Below are 26550 nucleotides of genomic sequence, written 5' to 3'. Positions count from 1 at the left end.
CCAGAGCCAGAAACAGTGATGTCTTTTTCTTTCTTTTCTTTTTTTTTTTTTTTTTTTTTTTTTTTAGTCTCATTCTCTCTCTCTCCCTTTTTAATTAATCTCTTTCTCTTCCCTTTTCCCCTACCCCTTTATCCAAAACGCATTGCCTACTGCTTTATCCAGTATCCACTGTTCTTATAGTAGGTCAGGGACCAGCATACCAATTTCCATGCCAAGCGTGTGGCTTACTGATAAAACTTGATTGCTCGCGGCCCCTCAGTCTTCCGAGCATTTAACAACCTTGGGTGTTCCCTCACACTTAACGGAGGGTCACCGCATTTTTGGCGCCTCTCTTCCCTCATTTGACTTCCCGCCTCAGGAGCGCCGCGATGCCTGAGGGGGTGTGGAGGGGGAAGGCGGGAAACTGAGGGGAAAGGGGGGGGGGCCCACGTGTGCCTCACGTGCCGCCGCCCCAAGCCCCCCCACCGGCTCGCGCCTCCCGCCCCGCCCCCGCGGAGCCGCCCCCGCGGCCAATGGGCGGCGCCGCCGCGAGCCCCGCCCCCTGCGCCGTGACGTGCGCGAGCCCCGGGAAGAGGTGGCGGCGGCGGCGCGCGCGCGCGGCGGGAGGAGCGGGCTGGAGCGGAGAAGAGCGGAGCGGCGGCGCGCGGAGGAGGCAGCGGCTCGGCCGCCCCTGAGGTGACGCTCCGCGGGCTGACGGCCGCCCCGACCGCGGCACCGGACACGGCCACGGGAACGGGAACGTGTCCGCGCCGTCCCGCCCCGCCCGCGGGGGAAGCGGCTCCGCAGCCGCTCGGGGCTGGGGCTCGGCGGAGGCGCGGGGGTGTGCGGGGAGGTAGCGGGGCAGGGGCTGGCTCGGAGCCCCGGCAGCGCTTTGGGCATATCCTCAGGCTTCCGATAAATAGCGATTTCCTGCCGGGTGTTGTGCGCGTTGCGGATGAGCTGTGGAATGACCTTAACTTTGGTTTGTGGAGTGACCTTAACTTTGTTCTGGTCCCTGTCTGGTTCGCTCTGCAGTACCGAGGGTCCGGCTCTGCGGGTCGGTGCTATGCCCGAGGGCCAAGAGTCGGTGGAAAACTTTAGCTGAAAGCTTTTGGAGTAAAGGCATTATCTAGTATGATTAGTATTGGAGGCAGGGGATTGGAATTAGGTGATCTTTAAGGTCTCTTCCAGCCTAAACCATTCCATGATTCCTAGCTGTTCCTCGCCGAGCCTTTTGAAATGCAGAGATGAACTTCCTGTAAAGTGTTGCTTTTCTCCCAAGGCATCTTCTAATTAATTACTAGTTGGTCCTAAGGGAAGACGAGGAAGCTCGAGGTCTCTGAGCCCTTTACGAGTACCGTAAATCAGGTACCAGTGAAATCAGGGAGTTTCTGCTAGGTAATCTTTTTAATGGGTTTGTAGCTTTACGAACATCATCTACAATTGTGGACGTCCTCAGAGTGGGGTGAAAGGAAGGAGTTTACTAATTGTGAGGAGCGATTTCCTCTTGTGTGGGGGGGGTGGTGAACATCTTGGAGTTATCCTGGCGTTGTGTCATTAATGGTTCAAGCAGAGATGGGAGGGAAGGGCTGATGCTCTCTTTAGGCTCTGATAATAAGCTGGTAATGGCTTAGGTACTGAAATATGCGCCTCTGTTCATATGGAAAATAGACTAGGAAAATGTTTGTTTTCATAATTTCCCCTAGCTGACTTCGTGTTTTGGTGTGAAAAAGGTTGCCCTGTGATAACTTAGCCTATCTGAACTATTACCTCTTTAAGTTAATTGTTTTAAGTTTTATTTCACGCCACACATTACTTTTTCTGCCCCCACCCCAAGATAGGTTATTTTTAACTCATTTCTGTTAACCTTTCAGTAAGGTACTGTAACCACTCTGCACCGGTGAGGAAAGAATGCCTTCCTAACCTCTTGAAGAAGGTGAAAAGTGTCCTGAGACAAAAATTAAACGTCTGGTCCTCTGCTTGAGCTGGAAAACTCACCTAGTTACTGACTTGTTGTTTGGTGGTGGCTGGTGTTTCTAACCCTGTATGCTGTGTAGCCTGAAAGGAGAAAAGGAGACTCTTACTAGAGGGACAAACACAGGAAGTTGAGTTCTGAAAACCTCTGGTCTTAGTCCTATTTCCCTTTTGCAGATGTGCCAGCCTCCTTATTCTGAGGGAATCCATCCTTAATTAGTTTCTTTCACCAGTTCCTGAGTTTTCCTGGCCTGTCTGTAACAGCTCATCTGTGCTGGTGCACGTATGCTGTTCACTAGCAGCTAAACACATCTGCTGCAGAGTTTGTGCCAAGATGAAAAAATATATCAAGCCTGAAAATGTGGTTACATACATGCCTGTGAGGTTTTCTGGAAAAAATCTGCAAACTGTCCCTGGTTGTAGCTACATCTCCAATAGATTCTTGAGTTGAGTTTTATGGAGAGTGTTCTGGGACTAGCACTTTGTGACCAAATCAGACTATCCTTGTTTACTTCTCATTAGCTGAGAATTTTGTTTTTATCCTGCATGTGGTGCTTCAGGTGTTCCCTGCTTGCAGCTCTGTCCCCAGCAGTGACCTTTGTCATTGAAAATGGGGTCATTCAAACTTGATTCTCTTCCTGTTTTTCTATGGTTTGCAACGCAACCATTGCCTGTCTGAGCAGAATGCAAGGATCCATTGAGGAAGCTGCTCCTGCAGCAACAGCTGAGAACTTGATAAGGAAGGGACTTGGGTCAGGTCAAATATTGCTGCTGATTCCACAAAATAGACCTGCCACTTCTCATGGAAGACAAGTCTTGATGTCCACCTGGCTGTCAGAAAGAATTGCAAGGGCTTTTTGTAATTTTAAGGATTTTGCAAAAGCTTAAGCGATTTTAAGTAGTTATAAAGTCTGTCGGGAAAAGAGGGTGATGTGGGGAGATGTTTTGGTTGTGGTAGGGGAACTTACTTGGTTACTTTGTTCTTGTACTGCTTGTAGTAAGGGGAGGGAAGTATGATCAACAGTAAATGATTAGTTCAAGTGTGTGCTGAATTTCCTCTAACCTTGCTCAGAATTCATAATAAAGGGAAAAAAGTCTAACTACAATATAAAAAAAGCTATATAAATATATTATTGAAAAATATATGACGTTTTTGTCATTAATTATTTCCCTCCTTTTCTGATCTAGCTAGGTAACCATGGCAGGTGATGACTGTGTAAGGAAACGCCAGTCTGGCTCCACTGCAACCTGCAAGACCCCTGAGAATGAAGAAACACAGAGGAGACCTGAGAGTGAGAGGTCCTTCCAAAACTCAAGCAATGGTGAGACTAAGTGGCTCAGCATTGGCTGCATCTCTGGCATGTGATCTCCTTTAAGGTGCCCTTTCTACTCATGGCTCTGCCTCTTTGCTCCTTCATTTCTGTTTTTCTGTCCTTGTGAGGGCTGAAGGTGGAGCTCCCTGTGTCCCAGCTGCACTCCCTCCAATTCAGGTATTGATTGTTTGGGGTGCTGTCCTGGAGAGCTTTCCCTCAGGAGCTGTGCACTGCAGTGCTTGAAGGGATCTAAAACAGTGATTAATTGTCACAGGAGGAAGAGATTCATTAATGCTGTAAACAATGCAAATGCCTTCTGGCAACACTTTTGAGTAATCCTGGTAAATGCTTTTTCTAGGACTTCATCTCACTTCCTTTACAACCTTTGAAGTGTGACTTCTCAAGATGTAAGTAAATGGTCTTTAACACACCAGATTAAGGTGGTGTGTCCATCTGACAGGTGGAGGTAGGATGCCACAGAGAGTGATTCTCTGCTGCTCTGGGATTCTGCTCATGTCAAGACAGCTCCATTTTATTCAGACTCGATCTTGGCTACCAGAACAATAACCAGTTGGGTCTGTTCATTTGGCTTGTGGTCACCTTAAAAGTTATGTGGCTTAAAGTTGGCTTTGTGGAAGGTTCACTGCTGCCATACCCTGTCCCTTGGGTTGCAGGGACAGTTGTGTGGCACTGAGTGGTTTTGCCTGTGGACTCTGTGACCCTCTGTAATTCCTGGTTTATGCTGTACCACATTCCAGCCCAGTGATAGGGAGGTTAGAGATGAAACTGCAGCTTGTTTCCTTTCTCTTTGTGAGCTAGATTAAGTAAAAAGGTAAAGTAGGTTATCACATTGTGCCATGTGAGTAGGAGATCCAAAACCCTAGTTCCAGTGACTCAAGGAGATAATTCTCACTGATATGCTTCTGGATATCATCACTCTTTCAGTAGTACTTCTTTCAACTAAAATTGAAGTTGGAGCAAGTTTAAGTTTAAGACAAGTCAGATTTCTTATTGAAAATAAAATGCATTGGAGAGAAAGCCATCCCACAAACTGCATAGAGAACTGGGATTTTAAGATGCTGGTGGCATAATCATTTTAATTGGATCAAATGTGACTGTATTAGAAAATTGCAGGGAGTTGGTTCTACTGGAATCCAGTGATGCTGGGCTTGGGAGCAGAGTTCTACCACTTTAACCTTTTTGTGTGTGGAAACTTCTTAACTGTAATGAATGACGGGTAAGTAATGAGTAGAGCAGTGATAATTAGGACTTGATGGGTGGGTGTGTCTCTCTCTTTACAGGCCGTTCATTTTAACACCTCTGAGATGTGGCAAAACCTCACTGCAGGTGCGATATTGTGAGTGTGTAGCAAACAAACATCTTGGAGTAGATCTCTTGGAAGTGTCCATGTGCCAGATGTGTTGGCTTGGAACAGTGCAGTGTGGTTTTAATCCCATGCAAACTGCAGTGAAGGACAGCAGGGAGGAATCCTGGTTAGCCAAGACTTGAGTGCAGCCTGCCAAGGTTGCTGCCAATTAAGTAGAGGTGTCACAAAGTGTTACTTAGCTCAGTGTTGGTGACAAGGAGAATAACACAGGGCGGTAGGAGGCACGAATCTGATGCCTTGAGGCATGGGAGAAAGATGCATCCCTCTGGTCAGGAATTCCTCTGTACAGGGGAGTTAAATCAGCAGCTTTGTGACCCAAAGGTTGATGATTTATGAAGCTGAAGTGTTCATGGGTTGCAGACAGTGGCCTCTTCATGTAGTCCAGGGTGCCTGTGTAACTAGGTGGGACTTTCATGGCTGAGGTGGGAGAATTTCTCAGAAGAAGCAGGCATAGATGTTTTTTTTCTTTTTTTTGTCCTGGCCATTCTCTCCTGAATAGCTGTTTCTAAGGCATTAGTGCTGATGTGCACAAAGGCAGTGTGAGGCTAATGATCTGCTGTCTGGCAGCAGCTTTTTTTTGGTATTGTAACAACTTAATGCTGGGTGTTGTAAAGACTTTAGACAAAATGCATGTTTGTTGCAGTCAAGGGATTCTAGCCAGGCCAAGAATGCACAGAAGTAAATATTGTAGTATGTTTGTGGTAGTTATTGCCATAGAAAAACTAAACCATTAACGTGGTTACCCATCCTTGATCCTCTCTGATTATAGCAAACACAGGCTGCTTTCTACACTAAGAGTTGAGGTGTTGAGGGCCAACTGACTTGTTTCCAGAAGTGTATGAACTTTCTACAGAAACTTTTGGGTCCTTAATCATTTCTTCATTAAAACTCAAATCCATTGGCTGATCTGAAATTACTTTTAGAGGAATGATTTTAATACATGTATTGGCTTTTGAGCTACAGTAGGTCTTACTCTTTCATTTGTACAGTTGAAGTTATTCTTTTTTTCTTGGCTCTTCAGTGCTTCTGAAGGCTGTCTCATTGTTTGGGTTCCAAGATCAAATAGTTTTTTCTCAGTTAAACTAATTTTATAGAAGTGTAGATGTACTCATAACTTGAAGATTGCCTGAAGATTTCTTCTGTGCCTTGATTTGTTTCTATCTTGTAATTTTTCAGCCTGCAATTTCATTTTGAAAGAGTAGCTGAACTTCATCTTGTACATCATTACTCTTCCTTGAATTAGCTCCAGTGTTGTAATCAAACAACTAATTTGGTCCTGGCTTAGAGTCAGCAGATGATCTAGGTGGCAATAATCCCCTGTCAAAAGCCAGGCTTCCTTAATAAGATTAGTTTTGCATTTAGTCTTACATTAGTTTTGAGCAGGAGATACATAGAGAAATATAAAACTGTTCTGTCTAATGGGATATAGGTACTGGACTGTACCAGTCACCTGGAATGAGCATAACAGAAACTGCATGGACAGATCTCAAAAGGCTGGAGAGGACGTGGATCATAAGTGTGCACATGAATGCCTCTAAAATGCTCAGATAGTCCATCCAGAGCAGTAAAATGGTGGGTTTGGGGTCTGTTCTTGTTTGCTGAGAAATCAGGGAAGGACTGGAAGTGTCTCTGGAGGCTGATCTGCAAACAAGCTGTTTGGTGTGAGTAAGCCTGACTGGTAATCTTAGAAAGGGGCTGTTATCTTCCAGTGGAGAGGTTACTATCGATCATCCCTGGTGCAAAAGTTCATGGTGATGCACAAGCTGTGTGTGCCTACAGAGAGATGGAGGAGGAGAGAGCTCTCCAACAGGGAGCAATTTGGAAAGATTTAGCCTTTGCTGTATGACTCACAGCAATGATGTTCACTATTTCAACAGGCTGCTTGCTTCTTGTGGATTTAGCTGCTTGAATTGAGTATCTGGGATGTGTTTCTGAGAGAGAGATCAAAAAGCTGTTTTCTCTAGGTTTCTGGTAATTCTAGCAGCTGTCAATGTTTTGGAGCCTGTGGGTTGGGTGAAGGTTCAGAAGTTTCTTGTGAAGAGCCTGTGGACATGGTAGCATAATGTACAGAATGCTGGTGTTCCTTCCTGGTAGTGAAGAAGCTGTTTGGGTTTCATGTCCCTGCAGAACTAAAGCTAAATACATGCCCAGCTGCAGTGCAGTGATCTATGGCCTGTGAATTCTTTAAACAGATCAGCTGAGTCCAGTCATAATTTACCTGTACTTGCTGATTGGCCAAATAAATTACCATAAATAAGAATAAGGGCTCATTAGCATCAAATTATTGTGTATTGTATTGTAGCAATATGGAACTCCTCCCCTCTTTACAGTAGCCCTGCACTAGATTGGCTTTAATATTGCTTTGCTTCTGATAACATCTCCAGTGTTTTTGGAGAGGGAGTCTTTAAATCCAGGTGACTGACAGTAATGAAGTCCTTCTGCCTATGTTGCTTTAACCTCTTGAATGGGAACTTGTCTTATCAAGAAATAACAAAGCTGGGTTTTTTTGGATCCCAAGCTGCAGCCCCAACAGCATGGGAGTGATTCTCTGCTCTACCCATTTCAAATGCCACTTATCTGTAACACGTGGAAGAGTGGGTTGAAAAAGGGACATCACGATCCTTTAGAAGAGGTACTTTGTCTGTCTTGTGAAACTTTAGTTGCTCAACTTCTCAACAATTAAGAAGCTTTCTCAATCTTCAGGTGATTTTTTTTTTATTGGCTTGGCTTTCAGAAGGAAACAAAGCTTACAATTAAATTCATTAATTCACAAATTCATTAATTTTTTCTTCTTACTTTTGAACCTGCTTGGAATTCGGTCTATACAGAGGAGTTACATTCTAAAAGGATCAAGCCCAAGACCAGTGGTCCTTGCTGATGGGAAGGGAACCCAATGCCATTAAATAAAAACTTTTCCCTGTGAAAAAAGCTCTTCCAAAGCAAGCCCTGCTTAAGCCTTCTCTGAAATTTGCCACTATTTCATACTAGTCTTCAAGACAACTTTCTCATGACTTCAAATATTTTTTCTGTCTTCTTAAGGCATACCTCAGCTACTTTTAAATGCAAAGATGTGCCTCCTTGTATAGTGCAGCCTTGAGTCCGTTTCTCTGTTGTGCTGTTGCAATCCCAAATTGATACAGAGGGATCCAGGCTTCATTTGCAGGGTCAAAGGAAAGTGAAGATTTGGATTTCTCAGCAGTGCACATTTCCTTTTAGACTCAAAATCATGTGATGAATCTCTTCTCTAGTGACCTGACAGAACATAAGTGGTGTCTTGTGCAAGGGAAGATGAGTGATTAAAGATGATGTGCTTTTTCTCTGGTATCTGCCTTGTGACACAGCTGGATTTATGGGCTGATGCAATATAGCAGAATGAGTTGGTTTGGGGGTAGTTTTCCTCAACAGAAGATTTTGTGTTGAGAAAGACAAGCTCACAGGTGAGTTTACTTTGTCATATGAGTTGCTTAGACTGAAGTCATGGAGATCTTGATTTTAAAACCTATTAAAAGATGCTGTTTCTAATCTTTTCTGTGCATGCACACTAGTATGAGGGCAAATAAAGTGACAGGAGGACACTTTAAATTCCAATTTAGCAATTACAGCATCAGCAGGTCGGCTACTGTTGTCATTTCTTGTAGAGCTGTTAAAGCTGGGCAGTTGGTATATGCAAAGCTATACCAAATTTTATGGCCTTGTAGTCTGCAAGGATATTTTATTTCCAAAGTGAGCCATGCCTGGGTAGTTTTTAATATGAGTTTTTAATGACTGAAGCTTCACAGGCAAGATTGGAAAGGAAATATGCGGTCAAAGAACTGGTTATTTTATTTTTAACTTATCTTAAAAAGGAGATAATGCAATTCCTTAAGTGCTGTGTGTCCTGTCCTCTTTGGCTGTAGTTGGGTAGCTTCAAGCAAACTTGATATAATCTTGGAAGATTGGCAGTTGGGTAAGGGACACACATTCTTAGTTTTTTGAAGGGAAAGGGTAGTTGTTCTTTGAGCTCAGCAGCTCTGTTCTTCTTTCTAGCAGGTCAGCACAAGATGGTTCTTCCCATAGTAGTAGGAGAAGGAGTGGGCCAGGAATACAGTTGTGGAGTGGCACAGTGAGGGAGTAGAGCCACTGAGAACATCTGAAGGGGATACAGTTGTGCTGCTTGTGGAACAACTTGATTTATTTTTGTGTGTTGGGGGAGAATCTTTTAGAGACCAGCAAAGTGCATGAGCTGAGTGGGTCAAGGGTATCTTACATTCTTCTCAAGCTGCTTGCTTTCCAAACTGCTGTTGTTCTGCAAATGTAACAGCACAATGAGCTTAAATGCTAAGGTGTTTGGGCTTTTTTTGTCTTGGAGGTGAGATGCTTAGCAACCAGGAGTTCTATTTTTGTAAAAATGGGTCTTGGATGAAGCCAAAATCAATAGTGTTAAGCAGTTTCCTTGTTTTCTGTTACATTAGGAGTCTGCTAAGTAATAGGCTTGTCTATAGCTTGTGTAACAGTTAGAAAAAAAAACACAATAAAATTCCTGCTTGATCAATGGGAAGGGGAATTAATGTTAACAACTGAGCATAGCTGCACTGAAGATAAAGTTTCTTGTGCTGTACTCTTTTCCAGTAGTGGAATTAGTCACTTCTAAAGCAGATCTACCTAAAATACTTTAAAGCAGTTGCTCAAAAGGATTGACTGAGACTCCTGAGTATCACAGAAGCACTTCCTGCTCTGAAAATGGAATTGCATTTTGTGTAGAGGCTATGCTCATGCAAGGAGGCCATGCTATGCACCATGATAGTGCTGTCAGTCTGTTTTCTTGTCTCACAGCAGCACAACTTTGGCACCTCTACAGCAAATCTGTTAGCTCATCCTTCCCTGGAATCTTATTAGGGAATCATTTCAGTACCTTCTTTTTCTAAAAGTAGTAATGTTGTCTTAGAAACCAAACATGCAAGTTGTAATGCTGACTATGTGTTGGTGTGTAAGGTGGTGCTGTAGCTGTAAATGCCAAAGGAGATGAACAAGGCAAGGTTTGCTGCTAGCTTTTCACTCTGACTCCTGTTTTAGGGGGATGGATGCTGCTGCTTCAATCTTGATTTTCCTTCATGTTTTAAGTAACTTTACCTTCTGTGTTGTTGTTGTTGGAGAAGTGAAACACCAGCTGGTGCTTGTCTTAAAACACAGCTAGTCTGAAATGTCTGACCCGTGGGTGTTGTTCCTCTTGATGTCACAGAGGCATCTCAGATGTGTGGTTTTTAATATGAAGGCTTTTTGAGGCTTTACCTATTGGCCAATGGTGTTGGTAATGACAAAAGTCAGATTATATGGATGGCGTGTTACACCTGACTATTCACTTAAACAGTGACACATATTAAGGAATACAGTCACACTAATATCTAGCACTTCTCCTGGGGAATAAAAGGAGTGGGAATAGCTGGGCTTGAACACAGGATAACTGCCCAACTTGCCATTCAGCCTGTTCTAGCACTGATCATGGTATTTTACTAAGAGCTGTGACTGACTGCGTTGTCTGTTGGCAATGTAAGGCCTCCAGACAAACCAACCTTATGTCTGGTAAAGATAAAACCCTGATAAAAAATCAGCACATTTGGAAATGACCTTCTAAGGGTCGTTCTGATTGCTGCTTCAAGGCTTAATATGTTTAGGGACCTTGGAAAGATTTGCAGAGTTGCTGATGAAAAATAAAATCCAGCATGTTCTCACTGTTGACTGCTTTACAGTGCTGTGATCCTAAAATACATGGTCATAGGTCATGAACTTCCTGCAGCTTTGATTTGAGTTTAGTGGGACCCTCTTAGCAGTCAGAAATGCTATTTAAAAATTGGTGTCTGAACTACTGTATGCTGTGCTTTTTGTGTTTTCAGACATGCAACTAAAAATATTCAATATTTGCTTTCCTTCCTTAGGCTGGGTTGATGTCGACCACGTGGTAACAAGGAAAATGCAGCTCATAGCAGAAGCTGAGGTAAACACAATACTTGCTTGTGGTGGGGAGCAGGACAACTGACCCTGGAAGTCTTTTGGAGAGTCACTAGCCCTGGAACACAAATAGCCCTATTCAGTCCCAGCTTGAGTGCAGTGACTTTTCCACAGCCCTCTTTTTCTCTCCCACTTTGCACAAGAGGGGCAGTGTTATGTAATGAGGTTCTGTCTTACTTGACCCCAATAGGTTGAAGTCCAAAGATAAGAATGAACTTTGAGACCTGTAAATAAAATGAAAATTACCTTACCACTAACTTTTGGCAGTGTGATGATTAGCCAGCCTCCTGTGTCCTGCTATCCATTGAATAAAGGGCAGCATGGAGCCTGCATCCCACAGCTTCTGCTGCCCTGGTTGGGGAGATGACCTTCCTGAGCTTTTGGTCTCATTCTTTTCACTGAACAATATCCTCAAAGAAAGTAGCACTGGGTGTTTCTGGCACTATCTGCATCTGTGTGGGCTGCCTTTGTCTTAGATTGTTTAAGGTGATTTATTCCCAAATTAAATTAAATTGGCTGAGGATGAACTGCACCCTCCTTGTTAACCATTGTTTTGTGGCACCCATGTCCTTCAGGGCGAATTGCCCTGCACTCTTGCATAATTTTATTGCAGAAAATTCCGTAGTAAATCTGAAGTAATCTGAATGTGCCAGCTTGACATGAATAGCAGGGAGTGGATACTTAGAGAAAAATACCTTGTACCTTTGGGATATTTTCCTGTTTCACTTTTTTTTCTTCCTTTTTCTCACTGCCTCTATAGGTGGTGTGTCATTTATAACAGGTATAACTAAAGTGTATTTAAATGGTCTTCTGCAAAGGGTGTGCTGCTTTTTTTTTTTTTTTTGCTGAAATGCCTAAAATTCAGCCCTTTAGAAGGGTAGTCAGCTCAGAATTTTATTTTGAGTGTTGCCTTATCCTGTTTATCCTTACTGAGAACAGGAGATCAAGCCTGGTAACTTCTCTGCAGACAAAACAGTCGTTGTTAATCACTGTTGGCAGTGGGTGTTTGCAGGAAAAGGCTTTCTCTGTCAAGCACAAGTAGCTTTGAAAGTTCCAGGGAGCATTAGCTGGTTGCAAGGGGACAACTTGACCTTGGACTTCTTTCTTCAGGAGTGTCTCTTGTTCCTTATTTTTTTTTTATGGTCAGTCACCAGCTTTGAGAGACAGTTCATAGAAAAAGTGATTTCTTACCCACAAAGAGACTCCTAGAAAACCAGTAGTGTTTTAATTGCTGAAGTTTCTCCCAAACTCCCAGGGAGTTCTGATTTTAAGCTTTGAATTATGAAGCTTGTGGATTTGTTTCAGGTGCCTCAAGGCTGAGGTTCAAAAACCACCCTACTGCAAAATACCTGAGAATTCCTGGAGTGCTGGGCCCTTTTGTTGTGGGAAGCACTGAACAGAGGCTTGGATTGCAATTTACCTTTTCTGTGCTAGATATCTAAACTCTAGGCAGATGCTTGAATTGTGAAAAGCCTGGTCAAGGTGTAAGTGGGATTTGTAGGAGCTAGGTGTTACTCATGCATAGGAGGTCTTCAAGCATCTGCAGTCTGAAAGTCCAGTCTCTTATTCATTCTAAACACAGTTGAGAATTGTGTGCTCTGTCACTAGGTCAGGGCTGGGTGTTGTCATGTGTCAGTGACAAAAATTACCAAATCTGTGAAAATGAGTGAAGTTCTGGGGAACTGTTGCAACTTTATAAGTAAAGGTTACTTCCCTCAACTTTCTCTGACTTGGCATCGAGTTTTTATTTTTGGCCAGCTTCTGCTTTTGATGGCATAGGATTCTTTTAAGGGTTTTTGGTTTATAATTACAGTTAGTTACAGCTACTGTAGGGTCTGTACTCTGTTTTGTATTTTATTTAATCTATTAAGAACTCATGCCCTGCTCTCCCAATCCAAACATGGTATCAGCCCCAGAGGGCTGTGTTAGTCTGTAATCTCAGCAGAGTGCCAGCCAAAGGGAAGAGGTACTTTAAGGAAATACCACCTGCTAAACCCTCACTTGAGGAGAGAGTAAGCTAAAAAAGGGGGGACACTATTGAAAAAAAAAAAAAAAAAGCTTTTTTTATGGAAATGAATAATGCTTTGTTTAGCATGGAAGTTTGAGTACTCCAACAGAAGTAGGAATTTCTTTTTGACTTTTTTGTAGGGATATGTGTATGTATGCTGTAAAACTAGGCAGCGTACCAGAGAGCACCAGTGTCTTCTGTTACAGGTTTTATTCACAAGTACTCAGTATTTGTTGTTGGGGTTTTTTTGTTTGTTGTTTTTTTTTTTTTGTTTTTTTTTTTTTTGGTTTGGTTGGGTTTTTTTTCCTCCTGTTTTTAAAGGAACAAGTTCACATCTTTTGCAAAAACAATCCTCTGCCTCCCAGGAAAGCAATATCTAAAAGTAGCCAGATCCTAAGAATTTTGTTAAGCACTGGTGAAGCTTGTTTAGTCTGTTCTGGAAGCTGCCAAATTGGAGAAAGATGTTTTTTAAAGTTAAATACTAATCTGTTCTTTCTCCTACTGCAGCTTTTGTTTCAAGAGATCTCTCTGGATCTGACCACTGTAGAAGGGAAGGAATGTAGAAATAGAAGTATTTTGTAAGAATACATCATCAGGATCATGGCATAGTTTGAGATCATCTTGTTAAAGATAGTTAAAATAGGTAAAGATCATCTTGTTCCACTCCTGCCATGGGCAGGGACCCCTTCCACTATCCCAGGTTGCTCCAAGACCTGTCCAACCTGGCCTTGGACACTTCCAGGGATGGAGCAGCCACAGCTTCTCTGGGTAACCTGTACCAGGGTGTCACCACCCTAACAGGGAAGAATTTTTTTCCTCACATCTGATTTAAATCTACCCTTTGCCAGTTTGAGGCCATTGCCCCTTATCCTGTCACTAGAGTTCTACATGAAGAGTCCCTCTCTGACTTCCCTGACCACCCTGGCAGGAGCTGTGAGGTCTCCACACAACCCTCTCTTTTCCAGAAACCTCCTTGAAAACAGTTTTTTTCCTTTTCAACCTTCAAGATGAGAAAGTAGATAGGAGTTGGGAATTCTCCTCTGGGAAACATGTTTCTTGAGCAGCTGGTCAGTAGGAAGAGCAGATGAAATGATGACATGTAATTATCATGTTGGAAGACTTGCACCTTGAGTCTGGAGGCAAACTGGAAAAATCTCAGGCAAAGGATCGTCAGACAAACATGGCTAGTAAACACTTGCATTAAGAAAACAAAATATAATGTGCAATTAGACTTTAAATAATTTCTTGAAACTTGCCTTTTTCCTGTGCTGAAGGTGATGGCTGCCTGGCAGTGTTCAGGAGCTCAGGGGCTGGCTCTCAGCTCTCATCACTAGGCTCATCACATTTAGTGTTTGAGGATTAAACGTTAAGGAACTAAATTCTCAGAACTCTGATAAGTCTTCTAAAAGGCCAGAGCAATTCTGTGTTGAATCTGATGGAGAAGATAAATGTTATTCAAAGTCCTGTGGCCTGAGGTGTGTGAACAAGCCAGGATAAGCCCATTATCCATATTGGCACATGGTGCAGAAATGTTTTCTTGATGCCCTGCTATGTCCTGCTCCAGGATAAAAAGGAATATAAATATTTTATGAAAATATATCCAGCAAGTTATACAGTTTGCTGCTGTGTTTTTACTCTCTCAGCAACTGAAGCCAGCTTTCATGAAGGAGGTGGACAGTCACTTCACAGAGTTTGTGAACAGTTTGGTGGCAAAATCAGCACTCCTGGATTCCTCATCTCCAGCCTCCCTTTTCCCAGCTTCCTGTGCCGAGAAGGAACTGCACAAAGCCAAGTAAGTCCCTTTTAAGCTGTGGCTATAACAAGGTTGTATTTCCTGGAAGCTTTATTTCCTTTTTTGTCTCAAATGTTGTTTTCTTGTTTGCAGGACTTCAAGGGCCCCTCCAGAACATGGGAAAATCTTTACTGCCAGGAGGTCCCTCTTGGAGTGAGTAACTTCATCAAATTCACTGAAGATACCCTTGATAGCAAACTAATAAGCCTTTGCTTTTAAGTACTTTACCTGCCACCACCCACAGTCTTAGGTTCAAATCCATGGGGATTAATCTGTTCAAACTTCTCTCTTTCTAAAATATCTGTACTACCTCTTGCAAATACATTAATTACAGCCCTCTCAGTACTGAGGTCATGGCTAATTGTCATGGATAAGCTGAGGAAGTGTCTGTGTCTGTAGCTCCCCAGTTGTACCTTAACTCTGGTCTCTCCCTCAGTGAGCTGTTTGAAGTGAGTCACATCAGGACAATCTACCACATGTTCATCGCTCTTCTCATTGTCTTCATCCTCAGTACACTTCTAGTAGACTTCATTGATGAAGGAAGGTAAGAATGCCATGGAAAGACAGGAATAAGGGCTGGGAATAGCTCTTCCAGAGTGCCAGATGCACATGAAACTGCAGAATGGTTCAGAAAGAAGGCAGAATCCTTCTTGGGGTGCTGCTGGAAGTCTGAGTTTCAACTTAGCATACTTAGAATACATGCTGGAATTCCTGTTAAGAGGGTATGACCATTTCAAACTGGAAAGCTGGATATTAGTAAAACACTGCTAACTGACATGTTACATGAGAGTTGTGGCCACACAATTCAGCCTAACATCCTTAGCTCATCACGAGGCTGGCAAAAGGGAATGTGGAATACTTTAATTTGAGTATATTTAATGAGACAGCAGTTTTCAGCTGCTTGTGTTGCTTGAAGAAGGACTGTGCTTAGAAAAACTTTAAATACTTCAGCAGTCCTTCCTCTGTTTAAAAATGTCCGTTCTGGAACATTGTACTTGTACTTAACTTAAAATAGTACTTTGTTTTTCCTAGGGAAATATCTCAAGGATGTTGGCAGAGCCTCTGCTAAGATAGTACTTTTCAGGTAGCCAGTTGTGAACAAGATTGTGAAAGACTGCTTTCCTCACTCTTACTTGTTGCTTAAATAGTATTTTGGCAAGCTGGATCTCATGTACACAAGTAGGATTACATGTTTATTTTGCTGATTATCTTGCTCTTGAGTTTACAAAACCAGAGCTGTATCTTGATTATAACCACTGTTCCTTTAGTCTGGGTATAAGAGCAGGCTCATGTGTTATTGAATGTTGTTTAGCTGATCCTAACTTACTAGTGTATGGACCTTTGGGGAGAATGGGTATTTACCTTAAAATCAACTAGGGCTGGATACCCTGATTGCTTTAAAAATAATCAGTTGTTAGATCTATCTGGATCTGATAATTTGGATCCAGTTTGCAATTAAGCCTCCACCTGAGAAGGAATAACTTTTGCTACTGTATTCTGTACTGTCATCTTCTCTGGTCTTAGTTTTGAAGAGCTACTTATTGTAGGAGTAAGCTCTGAGTGTGAGAAGCAGTAAAGTTGATCAGTCTTTTGTTTATGTCCTTATGTTTTAAGCTTGATTAGTGGACTAAAACACCAGGTGCACAGCAGTTGGTCATGTTTGGACTGACCTTCTAATGAACCTGAGCCATATGGGTAACTTCTAAACTGAATCCATGTGGAATCCCCACAAAAAAGGATTAAACTAGGTTTGAGTGCTGGATGTTGAAATACCCCATGCCTGTAGAGGCAGGGAAAGAGCTTCTTTATGTTTAAGCCCCTGGGAAGAACTGAGTTTCAGTGGAGTGATGATGTCTTGGGAGTGTTCCCCAAAAGCTGTCATGGACCCTGTTTCAGCAGTGGATCATTCAGTCATGTGCTTGTTCTTAGGAGGGATGAGCTTGAGCCTGCTCCTAAAGCACATGCTGATCTTAGAGATGTGGGATTTGAAAGTAAGCTGTGCCTGACAGCACTGATGGCATCTGTCCTTCTCTTATGATCTGAGATGCTTGAGGGTGGCCACTTGAAGCTGCCACAGACAGCCCTGAGCTGAAATTGCCACGGTCACTTTATCCAGACTGTCAAACAGTTGTGATCTGGAAGCTTTGTGTTTTGTAGCCACTGAGTGGAGTAGAAGTATTTCTAATCAAAGAATGGATGCTCAAAAATTGACTCTTGTGTTTTCTAGGCTGGTCCTTGGGTTTGATCTCCTGGTCTTCGTTTTTGGAAAGTTCCCAGTTGTCTTCTGTACTTGGCTGTGCATGTTCAGTGCCACAGTAGTTGTTCCATACAACCTTTTTGTCTGGTGGGCCCAAAGCTATTCCAGCTCCTCCCACCGTGCAATCCATTCTTTCTTCTATGGCATGCTGTTCACACTCTTCCAAATAGCTGGGCTTGGCTTTGGACCAACCTATGTTGCTGTGTCCTATGCCCTGCCTCCAGCTTCCCGCTTCATTGTGATACTGGAACAGGTAAGTCCCTCCCCTGCATCTCTGTAGCCTAGGATACAGTGTATTTTATTTTCAAAGTGAAAAGGGTCCTTTTTCCTAAAGGAGTCAAATGTTGCTTTTGTTCATTAAATTAAGCCAAGGCCATGGATGCAGTATCTCTGAGACTTCAGGGCAGTTACATGCAGTAAATCTAATAAGGAAAGTAAAGAAGAAACTTCATTTTGACCTGGAAACCACTTGTGGCTTTTTACCCAGTGTTTAAGATTTTACTGTGGGTTTGACTGAAATTCCATTTATTTCTGGTTTTCTTATGGATGCTAAGTGCTTAAAACCAATTTTAAGAACATGCTGTGCCAGAGTGCACAAGGAAGCTGTAATGTTCCTCTTTAAGAAACAAAACCCAAAAAAAGCAAGTGCATGGTCAAGAAGTGGTTCCTGTTGGCATTTCTGCTCTCAATAAACAAGTGTCTTGGCTCTGTAATCAGAACTTGTTTGGAAGTATAATTTTTTTTGTGGCAGGGAGCAGAGGAAGAGTGCAAGAGTGGAGGTCTGATCAGACCATCAGATTAAAATAAGGATGGTCAGGGATGAGTTTTAAGAATTAACTTTGGACTGGCCCTACTTTTGGTTCTTCAGTATTAAAATTAAAAGAAAAACCTGCTCAAAGCTGCAGACTATTTATGTGGGGCACCACCTTATATTCAGGCAGTGCTAATTGCTGTATAACACATGTGACTTCAAGGAGTCATCTAGACTTTGAAACAGCCTGGCCTGAATGGAGAGGGGTTTCCCTTCAGTTTTAAGTTAGCTGATTAGTGACCTGCTGGTGTTATTCAGAGTCCTTGTGTATGTGGTGGTCCTGCAAGTGTAGATGAGATGTGTTTTGACTCTCCTGAGCCATGGTTGCTGCTGCGTGTTTCCCCTTGCAGAGTTTGGAATTCATGTCAGTCAAACAGGCTTGTGGGCAGAAGAAGCAGCCCTTTCCTTGTAAAAGGGCTAAATGGAAAAGAAACAAAGATGCTGAAAGTGTTGTAAAATGCTTGGTCCAGTCTTCACTGGAAAGTTGTGAAAATGAGAGCTGCCCTTCTCTTGGCCTTACAGGTTCGTCTTGTTATGAAGGCTCATTCCTTCATCCGGGAGAACGTACCCAGAGTCCTGTCCTCAGTGAAGGACAAGTCTGGTGAGTCACTTGCCCTCTTCATTTTACACAGCTCTAGCTTTCCTTCCATTGCTTTGAGCTGCCCTCATGAGCTGAGAGGTGGGATTTGAATAGGTGACCTTGGATGGGGAGGTTGAAGGTTTTGCATCATAATTTCAGCCTGAACCTATTCATTTGTGTTCAGTTGTATTAGACAACAAGCTAGACTGTTGTTCAAGTCTAGGTCCTCTCTGTGTCTTAAGTCTCCACAATTCCCTCTTTCTGCTTTTAGGAGTAAAAGGTGTCTAGATGTTGCCTGCAGACCTCCAGCTCAGTGCTCTAGTTGAAGTGACAGCAATCATAGAACAAAAGGTCTTTTAAGCAAGGCATGCTAGAGCTGGCATGCTCATGAGTGAGCCCATGTGTTGATAGGAGAGGAAATGTGATACTAAGGTGTTAGCAGATGGTTGGTTACCCTCACTTGTTAACTGTCTTTCATGCACACTATCTGAAAAGTTAAGTTTGTTTTATTCTCTGCAAATCCCACGCCTTTAGTTCCAGGCTGAGGTTTCTGAGGTGAGAAGGGTTCTGTTTTCTGAAAGGGTACTGGAGAAACTGAACTGCCAGTAAAAAGATTGCAGCGTGTTCTTTTGTTTTTTATTTCTCCCTCTTCCCAGGGACATTACATATTCCCAGAATTTCTCAGTACCTGTACTTCCTCTTTGCTCCCACCCTCATCTACAGAGACAACTACCCCAGGTAATGTGAGCAACAACAGAACACTAAAATAGTCTGAAAGCTGAACAACATGAAGCACCCCTGGGTGTGATCAATTTATGAGTTAGAGCTTTCATAAAGATATGGTTTAGCTGACAAGGGCAAGACTTGCTCACGGAGTTCTGTTTTTATTTCTTTAGGAAACTCACTTGAAGTTTCACAAATTAAGAACTTGCTACAGGGTTTGTAGTGATAGACAGTTACTGCCATAGGAACCTGTGTGTTTTATGAGCTGCTAATAAGCACCCCTGTCTCTGAGTTTGAGGCTAAAGCCTTTAGAAGTGGCAGCTCCCAAACTCTTCTGTGCATTGCTGGGTTGCACTTTGGTGGTGTGAAGTCAGCTGTCCTTCACACAACTGTCCCACCTCCTATGGAACCTACAGTGCTGCCCTCCAGATACCTTTCCATTTATGGAATTGCTGGAGTTCTGCTGTAGTTGAAAGTGAGGAACCAGCAATTTAGGCAGACATCCTTGGATGTCTGCAGATTAAGAATTCTGGAATTCAAAAGCCTTTTTGTTTTTTTTTCCCCAGAGAATATGTCAGTGAAGTTTTAAAATCCTTCAAGTAATTGAAGGGAGGGGTTTGCTGCTTTGGGGTCCAATTTAGCTATATCCTGTTCTTTTTTCCTAGGAATCCCACAATAAGATGGGGCTATGTAGCTACCAAGTTTGCACAGGTGAGTACTGCAGCTTTCTGCAGAATACACTCCTGGAGATCATCTAAGATGTGTTGCTCAGCAGCTCTCTCTTTGGCATTAAATCACTTACCAATAAAGAATACTTCTCAATGACTAACAGATAAACTGATCTTGCTGCACTAATGGTTGTGCCAAAGAAAAAAAAAATTAAAAGCTTTGCTTAAACAAGCTTCTAGATAAAGTTAAAACTCTCTCTGTGTGTATAGAGCAACACCCATGCTTTCTTCACCCTGATTCTAGTGCACTGACACAGCTTCTGCTCTGCAGATATTCAGAGCAATTTTGAAATAATGAGGCCTGGAGTCCAAATCCTCAGTGCTTATTTTGAGTTCAAGGTTGACTCCTTATTCACATTTGTAGCCATGAACTTCAGTAGCTTTTTGTGGATGTTTTTCCAAGTAATGGATTTGTGTGACTGAAACCTTTGCTGTCACACAAAATGCATTTATGGTTTAAAGAGCAAAACAATTAAAAAAAATAAATATAAGGTTTAATATTAGATTTAACTACAGTAAGTATTTTTGCAATTATTTCTGCCCTTATCTTGGATGTAGATCAAGGATACTTTCCTCACTTTGGCAGAGGCATGGATTTTTTTGTGTCAAAACCTCTGAGTTGATAGGACTGGGAAAAACTGACAGCTGTTGTAGTAGAAAAGAGAAGTTGATTTTGCTGCTGGCTGTCAGCATGCTCCAGGGCTTTCTTTCTGCCTGGATCTTTAGGGAGGTTTATTGGCAGCAATGTAAAATAAATTCTTTTGGCTTTTGTTGGCAGATGCTTTTCTCTGCTAGAGCTGGCAAGTGGGCAAGTGGTGATGTGTTAATTGTGTGTTCCTGTTATGAAGTCAGGTTTTGGGGTATTTTTGTTCCAGGTGCTTGGTTCACTTTTCTATGCCTACTACATCTTTGTGAGACTCTGCATTCCTCAGTTTCGCAACAGTAGTCAGGAAACCTTCAACCTTCGAGGGCTGGTCCTCTGCATCTTCAACTCCATCCTGCCAGGTAAGGCCCAGATCCATGGGTGACTTTTATCTTTGTGAAAGAGGTGGAAGGGTGAAGTGCTTAATTTGAGATACATTCATGACAGGCAGAGATCAACAAAGGAGATCTTGTGGGCAGACTGGGGCCTTAAGGGGTAAAACTTCAAAATCAGCATACAAAATAAAAGCTGGGTTTGAATTTAACTGTCTTCAAGTTGCAAGCTCTGGGGCAGCCTTACTGTTGCCCTCTGGGGCAAGCAGGGCCTGGTGTGGTGAGAAACTGAAATACTGTTGTGCTACCTGTACAAAACAGAGCTCATCGGTGCCAGCACCTATAAGAGCAGTTTTTTGCTGTGTTAGATGCTCTTGCTTGTGGCTGAGAGAGGGCACTACAAAACTGGTGTGGATGTCCCTTTTTTCCAGGTGTACTGATTCTCTTCCTGGTGTTCTTTGCCTTCCTTCACTGTTGGCTCAACGCGTTTGCTGAGATGCTGCGCTTTGCAGACAGGATGTTCTACAAGGTGAGAAGCAGGATCTGTAGTTTATAAAGCTTCTGAAAGTCATTGTCATAATGAAAAAAAAAAAAAAAAAGAGGAGGAAACTGAAGGTAAGTTTGTTGCTGTGCTGTAGAACAGATTTGATTTCTGCTTGGCAGTCTGAGTTGCTTTAAGGTGAAACACCCCTGTGAACAAACAGAATCATCACCAGACCTACCCAATAGCTCCATTAGCCCTCTTTTTGTTCTTTTATCACATCAGCCACCCCAGTTTGGGATAAAATCAGACCTTGACACTCCAAGAAGAATGTTGAAAGTGCGATGGAAAGCTTGGTCAAATTGTTATGTTAGCTTGGTATTATTTTGTTCAATATTTTTCAATTTGGTATCCTAGAAAACCCCTCTTGAACGTTTTATAGTTAATTAGATTTATAGTCTTTCAATTGTGCTTTCAGGACTGGTGGAATTCCACATCCTATGCAAACTACTACAGAACCTGGAATGTGGTAGTACATGACTGGCTCTATTACTATGCCTACAGGGACTTTCTTTGGGTGAGTAACAAGCAGATGTATTCTTTTGTTAATTAAACATTCAACTACTGGGCAAAATGGTACATTTCTCAAGATGCAGCATCCCTGTCTGTTTAAAAGCACAAAAATGTTTGATGTCAGTGGTTGTGGGGAGCCACTGTGTGTCTTAGAGAGATCCACTGCTCGTTTCCAAGTCCTTAATGTGTGCAAAAACATAGGGCTGAGATGTAGGAATGCAGGGACTGGCTCAGCAGTCAGAACTCATGTTGCACTGTTTCCATGAGCTGTGGTAGGTATTTAATGAGTGGGCTCAGCACAAGTACTAATGCAGGAAACCAGAAATATACCTGGAGAGAAACACCTGAACCCCAAGGTGCTCTGTAAGGCACTTAGCATTTCACATGTGCCTCTTGGCTGATGGAGAGCATTCTTAGCTCAGGGAAGAAAATGCAGTGTGTTGCAACAACCAAACAAAAAACACAGCAGAGTAAGTCCTAATACTTGGCATTCTTCTCTCTCCCAGTTTTTTGGTAAGAAGTTCAGAGCAGCAGCCATGCTGTCTGTCTTCACCGTGTCAGCTGCTGTGCACGAGTATGTCCTCAGCATCTGCTTTGGCTTCTTCTATCCTGTTCTCTTCTGCCTGTTTTCATGCTTTGGAGGTAAGTTCCAAGGAAGAGTGTGGGAATGGCTGTGGGGTTTGTGGCTTTTTTTTGAGAAGCATGCTTTTTGCATTTGATGATGCCAGCTGTTCCTTCAGCACTAACACAGTACTGCTGCCCAAAGGTTGCAATTGTGAGTCCAAGCTTAAGAATGGATTTTTGCGGCTCAGTAGGTACACACCTATATACACAGAGGATTTGGAAGCTTGGGGCTTAGATGATCAAGGTCTTGGTGGTGAGGAAGAGAGATCTATGTGATATACTGCTGTTCCTGTGACACTGCACAGAGTTTAACAGCAGTGCTTCCTCTTTGCTAAGCTGTAGTTGAATTGCTGTGTGTCAGCAGCTTGTCAGTCTTCCTCTATAAAGTATAAGGCAATTATTGCTTCACTACTGCAGTGAGGAAGAGCCCATTTATAGTCAAAGCTCTTGCATTTCTTTTTGTGATTTGAGTTAGAGGGATCTGATAAACTCTAGACTACCCCTGCCATGCCTTGGTGACCAGTGTAGCAAAAATAATGTTGATCCCCAGAGGCACACAGCTTGTTTTGGCAAACTCACTGGAAGTAAATGTCAGAATCAGATCAGAGTATTTGCTCTATTGTCAAGCATCATCAGATTTTCCTGCTGTAGCCTTGTTGTTCCAGAGATGAAGTGAAAGGAGCAGAAGACCCAGTAAAATCAGTTCATCTCTGATTCTTGAATCTTAGGTTTGTTTCTGAATAATGCTTCTCATTTCTCACCTTTTCAGTGGTCTTCAACTTCACCCTGAATGACCGTCGGAAAGGGCCCTTCTGGAATGTGATCATGTGGACTTCCCTCTTCCTGGGCCAAGGTGTCATCATCTGTCTCTACAGCCAGGAGTGGTATGCCCGCCAGTACTGCCCCACAGAAAATGTGAGTGCCTGGACCTTCCCAGGGGGATAACTGACTGTCCTGTCTTGCTGTGCAGGAAGAATGGAAGTTAAATGGCATGAGCATTTCTGGCAGTGTGCTGCATCCATTCCTTAGGAGTTATTTAGCTTAGAGGCTGCCTAACAGAAATGCTCACTTCTGTGCTGGTAGTATTTCACTGCTTGAAACTGAGGGTGGTGTTACCCCATTTCTGAGAATATGCTAGACCTCATTTAGGCTGTGGCAATGGGACCACAGCACTCAGCCAATGAAGTCAGAAGAAACTTTTGTAGGAGGCCCACAAAAACTGTGCCTGTTGTGCCTCTCTCAGGCTAAAGTGGGTGGTGATGAAAAGTGGTTACCTGTAGGTGGTTTGGGGTTTTGGTGGTGTTTTCTCTAACTCATTTTCTTGGTACCAGATTCTGTTCTAGATAAAACCTCCTACTGTCCCAGTTGATTTCAGTTTTAACCAAAGGTATCCTTTGGCAGCCTCTATTTTAAGTTTGATTCTTCTCAATGAAGCGTTTGCCATGATAAGTTATTTGGCTTCTTGATACAACAGGCTACTAGACACAGTATTTACCTGATATAACAGAACTTGTGGCTGTACTTAAAATTCCAGGCACTGCTTAGTGAGGGCAAGAACAGGGTTGTAGAGTGCAGAAATATGGTTTGATCTTTACTCTTAGAGAAGTTTGACTTCAGCAGCTTGTACCACAGCTGGTGCTTTTGGCCTGTGACTAATTTACTCCTCTCCATGTTTTGCAGCCCACATTCCTGGACTATTTAAAGCCACACTCGTGGTCGTGTCATACGAAGATGTGAAAATGGGATGCTCTGGCCATGTCATCACAGAAAAACAGAGGTGTCCTCCAAGTATTTGGACCAATGATCTAATTCACTACAGACTTTTTCTAAGGGAAGTTGTGCCTCCTGATTATTGGGGAGAAACTGTAATTTTTTTAAACATTGCTGGAGCAAACCAGTTGACCTGGATTGCCACAGACTTCAAAGGCAGCATCTATTATATGCTGTCCCACTTTGAGCCATTTTCCATGCCAGTAAAACATTGAAGGTGGAGTCTACTGGAATCCTACACATCCAGGGGTCTCCCCAAATGCTGCTTTTCTGGACAAGAGGCAAGCTAGTCAGATTTGCTGGTAGCTCATTGTTGGTATCCGTCCATCTTTCTTAGCCATTCCTTTGCAATTATTTTCTCCTTTTTGGTAATGGGATGTCTACAAAACTTCTGTTCTTCATGATCCTGCCTGCCACTGTGACACAGACAAATGGCAGAACAACAGGGTATTTGCCTCCTTGCTCTGAAGATGGCCAAAGTTTTCTTGGCTGGCTTCAGACTGCATCCTGTGTATGTTGGCTGCCAACACATATAAAATGGGCAGAGGAAGAGGGACTGTCACTGTACTGAGTCAGGTTCAGAAGCAGAGCATGGTGTGTGCAGTCTTTATATGACTTTTTACACCAAAAATTTGTTTCTTTGTATTCATTTGGTTCCAAATTGCCTTACAGCATTTTTGTTCTCTGAAGGCCCTTGTGACTTGAGGAATAACTTTTCTTCTTGCTCTTTCTTTCTCCTGCTCTAGGTAATCAGTTCTTTTAACATGATTAATTTGTTAAGGAGCTTTTGCTTTAATTTGGCAGGTGCTTTAAGGCATACAGGTTGTTAAAAGTTTCTTTACTAAGAAAAACTTGAAATACTATGACCCAACTGTAAGAAAATGGGATCAACTTTACAGGTACAGAGCATGATCTTGTTTGAAATGGCCACGTGCAGTTCAATGTGCCAGAATTGCCCATGTGTATTGGAGAAGTTTCTAGTGCTGCTGGGGAATGAGGATTGGCCCAGAGCTGCTTTGTTTCCTGCCTGTGTCTGCCCTGACATCAGAGGGGGCTTCAGGTGGAGATCAGCTTCCTGGGTACTGCCCTCTTGGTGAAGAGGTAGGACACCCTCCCACACACACACCAATAAAGGTGTTTGGTGATTTTGGTGTTTCCATAGTAATTAATCAGTCAGAGTTCCTTCAGCTCCCTTGTTCTGTCAGGTGCTTAATGGAACAGGGAACTTCCAGAGTGTCTGGGTACAGATCATTCCAGTTTTCTGGAACTGCAGCTCCCTTTATTGGAGCCAGGGTCACCTGATGGACATACCTTAACTTTGGTGAAAAGGGCCGCCTGATAGAGATACCAGAACTTTGGTGACAAATATTTTAGAATTGCTCAAATGTTATCAGAAACTGCTAATGGAGAACAGCATTTCCTTCTTACCTACAGCTCTGGGTATTTCATACCAGCAATATTGGGACCATTGATGGACTCATCTCCCAAGCCACTTCAGACTCTCTTCTGGGCTTCTGCTTTCACTAATCTCAGAAATAATTTCATGAAAGCTAAGGAATACTTCAACTCTTCCAAGTCTTCAGTAAGAAGGAGTCATGCTCCTGAGAAGGGACATTGTAACAGGTCAAATTTGCCAAACAGTGTTTCTGTGTCAGGTTCTCTGAAAACACCTCCTGCTAAAAATTGTTTGATACCGTTGCAGTAATTTCAAAGTAACTATATGCTCAAATTTGGCAGTATTCATGTATAAATTCCTGAGAATTAAATGGATTACTTTATCATCAGTCAAATTGAGTAATCTGAAATATTTCACCATGCCTTTTGTGGGAGGAAAGAACAGAAGTTCTGGAACAACTAAGCTTCCTTATTGAGAAAAACATTAAATATAGAAAAAAGCACCCTTTGGCTTTGGAGCTTTGTCACCTTGGTATAGGATGAGATTCAGGGAAATTCTTTTTTGTTTGGTGCTTGAAACACTTACAGAGGTAACTGCACTCAAAGAGGGTGGGATGGATTGAGGACTTGGTTTGCCATCTTGATACAGTGGCAGGTCTTGATACAGTTTCAGTGTTTACAAAAAGAAGCCAAAGGATGGCACTTTGTGCCCTGTTTTGGGGTTTCCCTCACACCTGGCACTGTCTATGCCTAGAAGGAATGTCAGCATCATCACTGTTTGAGGCCTGAGGGCTTGAGCACCTGGCAAGCAAAAGGCAACCAGAAAGGGATGCTCAGCTGTTGGAACTAGTCTTTGTTTTTGACAAGTTGAGGTTTTCAGCCTTGTAGATCAAGGCATCTGGCAACCGTGCTGTCAGGGCATTAACAATTTGGATTACTTTCAGTTTTGTGGGTTTTACAATTGCTTTTTAATGTGGGCTTATTTTCATTTTTCTCAAGAGTGCTGGAGGGGAAATACTAAGTCTTTTGCACGTTGCTTATTTAATTAAAAGTCAGTTATACCACATTTGGGTTTCTTAAACTGCAAGTGCCAGAGCACTTGACCAGAGCAGTGAAATGTTCTGGTCAGTGGTGAGGATGTGAAGATTCCCAACCTGCCCATTACAAGCTCTTAATATAATGTAATATATTATAA

At 42.7% G+C, this 26550-nt stretch overlaps 1 protein-coding gene across 4 annotated transcripts; it reads left to right on the top strand.

Annotated features, from left to right (window-relative positions):
• Positions 1-26550, top strand: SOAT1 (sterol O-acyltransferase 1). 4 transcript variants are annotated; one of them, XM_056497743.1, is made up of 16 exons: positions 1-15; positions 3146-3275; positions 10566-10624; positions 14290-14438; positions 14532-14591; positions 14875-14982; positions 16666-16948; positions 18029-18107; positions 18743-18824; positions 19475-19520; positions 20413-20542; positions 20944-21041; positions 21472-21570; positions 22073-22208; positions 22960-23105; positions 23871-26550. In XM_056497743.1, exons 2-16 carry the CDS (start codon positions 3152-3154, stop codon positions 23925-23927), a joined length of 1656 nt encoding a protein of 551 aa, XP_056353718.1. In that variant the 5' UTR covers positions 1-15; positions 3146-3151; the 3' UTR covers positions 23928-26550. The 4 variants fall into 4 exon arrangements, with proteins under 4 accessions (XP_056353718.1, XP_056353716.1, XP_056353717.1 ...); XM_056497741.1 differs by lacking the exon at positions 1-15 and adding an exon at positions 556-675 and having other exon boundaries at positions 3142-3275; XM_056497742.1 differs by lacking the exon at positions 1-15 and adding an exon at positions 583-675.

The sequence above is a fragment of the Oenanthe melanoleuca genome, chromosome 8 (assembly GCF_029582105.1).
Source record: "Oenanthe melanoleuca isolate GR-GAL-2019-014 chromosome 8, OMel1.0, whole genome shotgun sequence".
Lineage (NCBI taxonomy): Eukaryota > Metazoa > Chordata > Aves > Passeriformes > Muscicapidae > Oenanthe > Oenanthe melanoleuca.
Note: the sequence above shows the minus strand (reverse complement) of the source record. Positions and strands in the feature narration are given on the sequence as shown.